Here is a 10,877-nt window from a genome sequence, read left to right as displayed (position 1 = left end):
TGGGTGTTGTAAGCATAGTAGCTCAGGGTCTTCTATGATCCGAATCTTTCGCACCTTACAGAGTAATACCCTTATCACTCCTTTCATTCCTGTCATGGTATCCGGCGTGGTCTTTAAATGAACTTCCATTTCTTAAATACTAGTGATTCAAAATTAGAAGATTTAAGACTAATGTTTTGAATGGAAACCCCTGCTAACAAAGATGAATTTCTCTATACCTGCAAGCTAACGTCCCTGTATCAAACTTTTGAAAAGCAATGAATGCATCTGAAAAAGTTTAAAAGCATTAAAAATATTGTTTCATCTCCTACTGTACCTTTCAGGCATATTCCTCTGAGCATCACCACTCCTATAAGAAGACCTGACACCCAGACCTTCAGAGGCATATCGCCACTTAAATTGTATTGAATTCACAGGGAGTGAAATGCCTCAATGCGTTCTGGGACTCTGGAAGTGAGGGTTCATTGGCTTCACTGGGAAATAAGGATCATCAGCAGGAGTATGCTCAGCACCTGGGAGGACAAGGATCATAGTCTGTACAATCAGATACCGCATTTCTTCCCCCTGAAGACACTGAGAAAGCTGTTAGCACTCCTATTACCACGCTTTTGAGATGAGCCTAGAAGATGATGCTCTTGTTAGACCCTCTCTCGTGGGACCCCTCACACTGTATCTGCGTGAGCTTGCTCCAATAGTTTCCAACCTTCTACAGCCATCTATAACTGGTTTCCTTCAGAAGCTTGGAAGCTGTTTAATGATGCGCATCCAGAAGACCAAGACACGGGTTCCTTGCAGAGAAAAGAAAAAAAGCTCTTTTCGCACACCATGCTACCGTACATTCTGCACAGTTTACACAAAATTGGATTTTACAAAAAACATAGGGCTATTCTTTTCTCCTAGTTACATGGTTGAAATTCATGGAAATGTCACTTTCATCAGATTTACATGGGAGCAAGAGTAGAATACAAACAGAAGTGCTACAGGGCTGAAGAGAGAAAAAACCCCAGACTTGAATATATGGCTGCATGCATTAATTGGTTACCAAAACAACTGGCAATTATTGAGGGAGAAGAAAGACTTCCCAAATCTTCCTCAAAAAAACAAATTTCAGTGTCACCAGTTACCTCTGCCAGAGTAACTTGGATAAAGGTTTTGAAGCATTTGCACCAAGCTTGTGAAAAAGAATAATAATTAAAAAAAAAATCCCCGAACTAAAAAACCCTCTTGGAAATCGTATATCATGAGGAGCCAATTTTTTTCTCAAAAAAGGACACCAAGAAAGCTGTACTATGGAGAACTAAACAATTTGCAAGAAATTGGACATATTTACGTACAAATTGTTCATAGTAACCAACAGCCATATTCTTAGCTGATGAAAACTGGTAAAATGCCATTGGCTTGTGTGGAACTGCACAAATTCACAGAAGGGCTTGCATACGGCCACGCATTTAAGTATGGGACTATCGTGAAAGACCAACTGGTCGGTTAACTAAAAGCTACGGTAAGCAGGGTGTCACTATATTTGAAAGAATCTGGACAAGCCAAAGATCCGGTCTCCTTTTTGTTCCTTTTTTCCTGATGACTACAATAATTTTAATTAGATGGCTTATAAAAGCTTGCCATTTCCATCACATTTTTAATAGCTATTTCTTCTGAACAAAACCCCAGTCTTGGGAAAAAGTATTTCTTCCCCATAGCAATGATGGGGTACTCCACACAAAGAAGCACCTAGCAGTTTAGTTCACATTTTTTAATAACATGGCACAATTTACATTACACAAGTCTTCGCTGATGAGGAAACATGCTGAAGATTGAGAGCCGCTTCACTTTTCTTTTCACATAGGATCTAGAAAGGACTTTATTACATACAGGATAAACAGCAAAAAGGTTTGTATATAACAATCTCTTTACAATACTGAAAGCTACCACTACGGTTCCAGTGTACATATTCTTCAGGATTGGGGTTTTTTTGTATTTTTCCTTTTGTTCTTAAAAAAAAAAAAAAAAACACTGCACAACATCTGGAGTTCACAAAATCTGAAGCTCACAACTAAACCTTCAGTTGACTACTAAAATAGATCTCTGATCATTAGAAACAACTGTCTGTAGTTAACTTTTTCTTTTTTTTTTTTTTTTTGCCAAAACAGGATAACAACTTCAGATAGCACTTTAATACACTAGAAGACCAATGGAACTAATTTTATTTCATACATATATTTTACAGTCCAGTAGACAAGATATTGAATTCTCTCTGATAAAGTCATATTCTCTCCAAATATTTAGACAAGAAACTTAACACATTATAAAAAAGTGTGTTATGAAAAGACAGATTTCAGAAGATTGATGCATATTTTTAAAAAGGACCATGTTCTTCATGTTATTTCACGTCTTCTATGATTAGGGAACAACAAGGCTGACCTGTTAACTATTCACAGACTTTATTACCAACTGAAATACAATAAATTGCATTATGAAATCTGCATCGGAGTTCATTAATTAAACTACTCATCCACAGTGAAAACATGTCCATCATTTAGAAAAGTATTAGCTTTCTTGTAGGATTTGTTTCAATGTAGCTAAAAATCACTTAACAAAAAAAAAAGAAAAAAAGTGTGTGTACAGAGAAAAATGACACACTGGCAATAAAAATAAACCCAGACATGAATGGCTATCAGCAGATGTTCTTCCAAAAATAAATTTGACATGTTAAGTGAGGAAGTTCTGGAAGATATCCAGCATTTGATTATAAGTGTTTAACCCAGATTAATGTGACTAAAACCCAGTCCGTCATGACTTACAGTATCAGTGATTACAGATCGCTAACCCTGACGCGTTCTAAGGAATACATGAGCTACAGTAACATCAGCGTCCTGATGCAGGGGTTCAGACAGAAAACTACACTTCTAACGGGCTGCTGCTTCATCAAAACAAGCAAGAGAAACAGGTTCCTATTATAGATGAGCTTGTTCAGGGAAAATATGACTTTAATTATGTTGTGTGTTGAAAAGGCTCCTTTGAGTTATAAAGGCTTTTGTGAAAAGCCTTAAAATTCATTGCATAGTTGAAGGGGTTTAGCTGTCTATAACAATATATGTAACACAGCATAAGCAGACTGTGTTGATCAATATTAAGTTTGCAAATAGCACAGTTTAAGAAGTATTAATGTATTATGTTACTTAATTTTACCTATTTACATTTGTACAAAGTAAAGCTTTCATCTTACCCTTTTTGCATATATGAACCATTAACCCATGAAGCAATCTTTTTACATAAATATCTACAATTATCTTCACTTCTGGTCTGAAAGAGCGTTGTATGGTTGACATTGGTGGTGGTTTTTTTCTAGTCAAATCGTTCAGATTAATGTCTTGTTCTTCAGTTCAAATTTTGAAATTTTTAAACTAGAAATAAAATAGAGTAGGAGACACGAGGAACATATGGACTTGGCTAAAAGATCTGGAAAATTTCAACATATAATATACAAAAGAACCATTTCAAAATCTTTGCACTCGGGTCTATACATATTGTACAGTGGGTCACATCCCCAGTCTGTATCAATGACTAGTAAGAAGGTCTTTATATTATGTTCATTTACAACGTTCTGTCCCTCTTTCTCTGGTTTTTATTTATTCTCACTCTGCTTATCGAGCTTCAATGTCCTTGAGGGTGTGAGAAGGAGGCCTCTCCCTCATCTCTGTTGACAGAGGAGTAGTCCTTCTGGGAGACCCAGGCCGAGGTCCCAGAGTCGAAATAAGAGGTGGAGGGGCACTGAGAGCTGCTGTGGGGGGAGTTTTATTGAGGATGCCATTTTGGTGGCCCGTCGGGGGACTGACTCTGGGGTAGTGCATGCTAGGAAGTCCTGGCGTGATTAGGCTTGGGTGAGGCAGGTGCCCATCCAAAGCGGCAGGGTGAACTGAGTGCAGGCGTGCATGTTCATAGTCCTCTCTGAGCATGTGCAACCGCTCCCTATCATCCAAGTGGTTGCCCCTCTCATGCTCACGTCGAGGGTCAACAGAGAGAGGGTGGTGGTGATGGTGGTGGTGATTGTAGTCATGAGGTTCCCGATCCCTGAATGACCTGTCTGCTTCATATAATCTTGGCGTAGAAAGACGATGAAGGGGGTCATTTCTTAGCAAAAAGTCTCTGCCCAGGGGGTCTCTCCGATGAATATCTAGCTCTCTGTAAGGATCTCTTAAGGGATCTCTCATTGGATCCCAGTGGAAAGAAGGATAGGGGAAACGTTCTCCACCAGGAATTGGGCTAATTCCCATAAAAGGGGTCATCATGCGAGTCCTATCCAGGCCACTGATGCTGTTCATGTGATGTATACCAGTTACACCTACAGTCATGGGCATAGACACTAAAGGACTTGGATGGACGTTAGATGTGGATATAGGTGGTGGCTGATCAGATGACCTATGAGTCTGAGGTCCCTCAGGTTGAACATCATGGTCTTCCTTTCGCTCCTCCTTCACTTTGACTTCATTGCTTTTCTTCGGATTATCGTACGCTGGCTCGTTCTTCCTCTCGGCCTCACGGTTTGAAGTACTATTCGGCCTGGTGCTCTCCACAACGGGGGGCCTGGCATAGGGTGAAGGAACCCTAGACATTTGCTTAGACTCTTCCACCACTCGGCTTTCATGGCTCAGGCCTTCCTTCTCTGAAATATAGTTGTCCTTCACCTTGTGCTCTTCAACATTAATTTCCTTCCGAGATTCGGAGTGATCCCTCTCTCGTTCTTTGGGTTTCTCTTTTTCTCGAACCTCGGGATTCAGATGGCTCCTGATCTGCTCGTTTGAGCTGCGATTATGTCCGAGCGAGTTTACTGGATGGATAGGTGCTGGCGAAGGATGGCTGGAGTGTCTTTTCTCAATGCTCTCCCTAGAAGAAAGAGAAGTGTAAAAATGAAGGCATGAGAAACTCTGCACATAAAGCGTCTACTCGCTGCTTTGCAGAAAGCTAATGACATGCACCATTAAATGCACTGTTCCTCTTGCACACCCAACACAACATAAGAACATCCCATCTCTAAACTAGGCCTATTCTGTTATCTCGACCCAGGCGAAGAAGATCCCCAAAGCTGCTTTGTGAATGATCTGATTGAGATTTCGAACAGTGAAGTCCATAGAAGGCTCCTAAGGGGATCTAGCTCTAGTACACATATTTCTAAGACAATGCCTTTAACTGTTTGCAAAGAAGAGAGAAAGAAATAAAAACATACTAATTTAATCCAAAAAAAGTGAGGCAGTGAAATCCAAATTACACGGTTAATAGTATTTTACCTGCTTCTTCTATTAACAATACATTTGGGAAAACAAATGATATTTTGTTCAAATGACTTTTTAAAAAATTTCTAGACCTATGTACATTACTAATTTCTTATCTCTATTTTCTTCAATCTTCTAGATTTTCAAGTTACTTCTCACAATTCAATTTACTTCTGAAAATTGAAAACTAAAACCTCTCAAGACACGAGTACTGATGGACAATCCACCTCTCTGAACAGGTAGGCCCTTCTCTAAGTGTGCAATGAACCTCAGTGCAAGTGTTTTAATCGAGGCGGCCATCATGCAGAGATTGTGCGTTGGCTTCCTCAGCAGAGAGCAGGCTACCCTACGTGCCCCTCATTCAGGCTAGCTCTCAAAACATCATCTCTCTGGATTCTGCTGCTCTTCAGATTACCAACCCTTTCCCATTTCTAGGGTAGAGCAAGCAGAGCAGGGCCAGGGCCAGTGCATCTCTCTGCCAATGCCAGGAAGTCTCAAAATACTGTGAATTTATTCCATCTTTCAAACCTATTTATGTGACACAAAAGATTAGAGAATTATTGTTCTGGCAGTGGACAAAAACCTCAATATGTGAGTGGATCCTGTACCAACAATTTTCTGGAAGCAGTGTTGACCAGGAGTTGTTACGGGCAACACTCGGGGAAAAAGCTTTCCTATTTAAAATGAATCAAAATCATAAGGTAAATCTAATTCCTCGGTCCGATGATTTTAACGTCTCACTAACTTCAGCTGATCTCTGAGTTGGAGTCTCTCCATAAAGAGAGCCCCAGATACTCAGTGTCGCACACTTGCTGTTTGCTGAGCATGGAAATTCTGTTCCATGCGGGGTGATGGACAACGGGCTGTTAAAGGCAAAAGCGAGGGACAGGCAGTGAGGCCCTCTGAAGTCCCAAACCAGCTCCAGTGGACGTGGCTTCTCTCTGGGTGCTGCAGACTCTGCTTAGCAAAGCATAACCTGAACACACTCGGATGAGGACAGAAGGTTGAAACTCACTGTGGACGAGATGAGCAAGAAATACTGGTTGGCTGAAGGGCAACTCAGAGGGTGACTTTGAAGTGGACACTTGGCTCCTTCACCTGTACAATTTCTGCTACCTACTTTTTTTGCTGAGCTGAACTGCATAAGTACCCATAGGTACTTTTGGATGGTGAAACTGCAGCAACTGCCAAAAAAATATCTTTGGAAAGGAAACTCTCATTATCATAACGTCACCAGATGCATCTTTTGCTGTGTCTAGACTGAATTGTTGAAACTGTCGTTTTATGGGCCATGTCTGAGAGCCCTCAGAGAGTACAGAATGTGACTGTTAGAAAACATTTGTAAGTTGGAGCATTTGATACCAGAACTGCCCAGTCTGCACCGACTACCAATTAACTCCTTGGTATCAGGTTCTACTTTGATTGACTGTGCCCTAAACAGTCTGGAAATTGTGCCCTGGCTCTAATTTCCCTCCTCTTGTTTTCCACCAAAAGTTGAGGCATTTGATTTAACAGCTTCCAGATTTGGACACAGTGAGACCACGTCAAGGCACTCCAATGAAGGCTTCTCAACGGGAAGACTCAATTCTTTTACGTTGCTGGGAAAACACTAGCTTGTAGGCTCTGGAATACCTAGTCTTTTATTTATTTTGCTCATGGGACTAGTTCAGAGGGCACCCTTAATTGTTAATTCACAAGGAGAGCTCATTGAGTCCTTTTGCTGATATTTAATCAATTTTCTATGTAATTGATGTATTTTAAATTATGCATAAAATTTAGAGAAAATAGCAGGCATTTTCTGTAACCGAAGAAAAATATATGTGCAACCAAAATAACATATTCCTTGGCCAATTTCATCCTATTCAATTACAGCGATGTTATTATCTCAAGAGCCTATTGATTACGTAGTGCACTTAAGTGAACAACATGTAGTTCAGTGGTCAGAGACGGAATAATTTTTTATCCTCAGGTCTGTTGAGGGCTCCTTAGGTTAATAACATGGGAACAGCTCTAAGCCTCTGTTTTCCACAAAGAAACTTAAGATCATGTTCTCAAATGAACTTATTACTAAGTGAGGTATGTTCTGAGGCTGTATGCTACACTGAAAAATACTGAGTATCTTATGCCCAGTACTTTGCCTCATTTATGTTGATAAAAAGATAATAGATTCTTGGGGTGTTTTTTTTAATGGTCTAGGATTACATACACTTAAATGTCATTATTAGAATGGAATTCCTCAGTGACCTCTTTGAAACAAAATACCACTGAGAAGCAACAAATCCTGTTTATCACAATAGCTATTTTTACTGTGTTTTTTTTCTAATGCTGGGCTGGAGGAACGGAGTCCTTGAAACAAAAAAACTCCACAACTGCAAACGATGTCCCAGGAGAAAGTGGGCACCACATCAGGCCATTGCAGGGTGACTCCCCAGCCAGCTCTGCACCTAGGAAAGGTTCACAGATTGTAGTTTCGTATTATCTACGCTATCTTGAGGGATTTACCTTATCCCAGTCTAGCTGGGAGGGGGCTGTGGTTCACTGGCCGTACGGCGTACCCAAAAGAGCAACCAGTGATTCACTGCACCCCACTCTAACACCGGTCTTAGGCGGGGAAGAGCTGAGCTAAGAGGTAGCTCTGAGGTACCTTTCCACTGATAACAGAAGAAAACTAAGTGAGTGCTTTTGGCCAGAGGGCCCGTTTGGGGACTGATAAAGTTAGGCCCTTGATGACAGGATGATTTTGAGATCAAATCGTACCTCCAGGCATGATTCCCAGTTCTTCCTGTTTGGGCATATTAGCTTAAAATAGGTAACAGAGACTGGGACCTCAACTAGAAAGGAGGGCTACATCCTCGCCCCGCTGGGTGCCACTGAAGAGAAAAGAATAGGTACGAGAGGCTCACAAACTGCTCCAGGCATTATCTATGCTGGGAGCACGTCTCCAGGAAGGGATTCTCAGCATCTCCTCATGGAGGCAACAGTGTGAGCACGCTGCAAAGGAGAACTCTTCAAAACCACACAGACGGATGCACAGCAACACTAGATCGGCGAAAACGTTATTGTACTAAACCGGTGGCCATCACTGTGCAGAAGTATGAAGTATGAATGACGCTTACTTTTAAAGTCTCAAATTATTGAAAATAAATATGTTCTGAGCTATGACATGGAGTTCGGCAATGCCAAAGCAGCTTGCAAGGAATGTATTTCTGAAAGGGATTATCTTCAGCAGGAACACTTCATAAGGAAACAACAGAACAGCAACTGAAATAATCACATAATTCTAAAGACTACCCATATCATTAGTAACTAAAACGCTTTGCCATTCAAGCCAGTAAAGTTACTCACATGCTTAAGCATTTTGCAGGACAGAATCCCCAATTTGTAACAGCAATTTATTTTGAAGCATTAACACCAGACATGAAAATAATGAAGCTATGCTACCAAACAGAAAATATTCCAAATGGAAAATGTAGGTGAAAAAAATCTGTAGTTTGACTTGCTCTTCACACTTTACAATAACATAGCAAAGCTCTTAAATGTATTTTTAGAATATCTAATGTGTTAGCATAACTTCTTTTAGAAAAGGCTACTAATGCGTATATTTGGGTTAGTGACAGAGAAGTCAGAAAAGCACATCTCCTAAATATTCTTTTATGTTAAAAAACTAGAAACAAATAGCCATTATGTAGTAAAGTCATGTGCAAACTTAACAGGAAAGCCACTAAGCCACAACTGAAAAAGCTGAAATCAGCCTCTCTACATTTTTCAAGGAAGGCATGACACTTGCTGAATGGCAAATTCTTATAATTTGGTACTTAAATGTTAAGAGGAATTGTTACTGAGTTAACTGTATAATGGGAACAGTCCTGACAAAAAAATATATGACCAGGTTTTACTTTTCATTAACCCTTCCCAGCCTGGACATGTTAGCGTGCTAGTCCATGATAACACTGATTAAAAACTGTGCTTGAAGGTGTGGAACAGCAGTGCATGTGTGTGTGGCTTTTTTCTGAGGGGAATTAAGGTTGATTTAGTGAACTGCATGCACTGAAACTTACTGGGGTATTGGAACGTGACATACCCAGTGCATTTTATAGTGCTATAATTTTACAATTTTATCAGTGGTCCCTCTGCTCAGTCCATTTTTGAGGAGGTTATTTGTTTTGCAGACAAGGTCCAATTTAAAAAGTTATTTAAGTATTCAAAGGTGCAGATATGCGCCTCATGGACTTTATAATCATTTTTCATCCTGTCAGGCACCTATCTACACGTTAAGTCTTCAAAAGACCTATGGAAATGTGACCCACAAGGTAACAGAACTGCGTGGGTTTGATTCTGTTCTCACTTGACGCTGCCTGAACTCTGCTCCAGCAAAGCTGCTTCTGATGAAGCGCGGTGCAAGCGAGAAGAGAAACAGATGCCGTAGGAAACACCCGAGTTAGAAACCTGCATCATCCATAATGCCTCGCGTCGGAGGCAGCAGCGGTGTCAGCTCTCCAGGTGTCCCTCTACTGAAGCTCTGGTTTAACAATGTGCCAGGCTGGGAAGGGTTAAAAGCGGAACAGAGCCCCAAGCTTTGAACTAGACAATTCTTGGAAGTGTTCTTTCGTACCTTTCTTTGTCATCTTTACTAACAGATGAGTCTCGTTTATCTACATCTCTATCTCTGTCATGAGCTGCAGCAGATGAACTGCGCTCCAGCTCTCCTGGCTTCAGCCAGGGCGGAGGGGTCGGGAACGAAGGAGGAGTTCGGTGCAGTCGGTTCCAGGGCTCGTGAGGGTTGCTAAAGCTCTGCATACTGGGGCCATCCTTGTGGCCGAACATTGAGTTGGGTGCTGAAATGGTGAAGTGGAAAACAAAAAGGTTTAAGAAAAAGGTATGCTCTAGTGAAGGTACTTACCAAAAAAACTTTTACAGCACTCAGAGTTAAAATGAATACATATTATTGGGAGCTGGAAAAGGAAAGGAAATTAACAGAGATTCATTAGAGGGTCTCATTCCTAAAAATGGGCAGGCATCTGACAGCTGTTTTAATTGGAAAGGGAAATGCTGTGGATAAAATTGACAAGGGATGACGTAGTAAGATAAAAGTGACAATGATCCTTATTCCAAATATTTTGGAGACATCAGGAAATGACCATTATACGGACTATAAATAATGGAACTTGTTGCATTTGATCCTGAACCAAAGTAAAATAATACGTGACCGAAATCATGCCAGATTTGAAGTATGGAGAAAGAGAGTGATTTTTAAAAAGATGATCTTTTGTGACTGGCCAAATCTAAAGAAATGTTGATGATCCTGGACAAATAAATGCAGGTTAGTGATCTTTTCCAGGCACATGTCCTGGATTACTGGTGAGAAAGGAAAGAAAAACGTTCCCATCCACAGCTAGGGATGCTGCACACATTAACTATCTTTGAACATGCAACAAAACCATGAGAAATTTCACAAACTCCTTAAATTCACAGGTTCTATATTCTTTTATTTCTGTTTTATTTACTGAACAATGTAATGGTGACATTTAGCACTATGTTGAACCCAAACTAAGTAACCAGTAGAAAATAATTTACTGATGACTCAAAAATGATGTTATTTAGAAGAAAAAG

The 10,877-nt window shown here is 40.4% G+C and overlaps 1 protein-coding gene across 7 annotated transcripts in view; it reads right to left on the bottom strand.

The window, feature by feature from the left end:
* Positions 1-789: 789 nt before the first annotated feature.
* AUTS2 (activator of transcription and developmental regulator AUTS2) overlaps positions 790-10,877 on the bottom strand; it is an 805,701-nt gene continuing 795,613 nt past the window's right edge. For all 7 annotated transcript variants that reach the window (XM_074595096.1, XM_074595099.1, XM_074595098.1 and 4 more), the window contains 2 exons: positions 9,880-10,102; positions 790-4,881 (listed from right to left, as the gene is read on the bottom strand). In XM_074595096.1, the coding sequence (XP_074451197.1) occupies positions 3,642-4,881; positions 9,880-10,102 (1,463 nt within the window). In that variant the 3' untranslated portion in view covers positions 790-3,641. The remainder of the gene's footprint in view (positions 4,882-9,879; positions 10,103-10,877) is intronic.

The sequence above is a fragment of the Larus michahellis genome, chromosome 7, assembly GCF_964199755.1.
Source record: "Larus michahellis chromosome 7, bLarMic1.1, whole genome shotgun sequence".
NCBI classification, from domain to species: domain Eukaryota; kingdom Metazoa; phylum Chordata; class Aves; order Charadriiformes; family Laridae; genus Larus; species Larus michahellis.
This window is presented reverse-complemented; position numbering and strand designations above follow the sequence as displayed.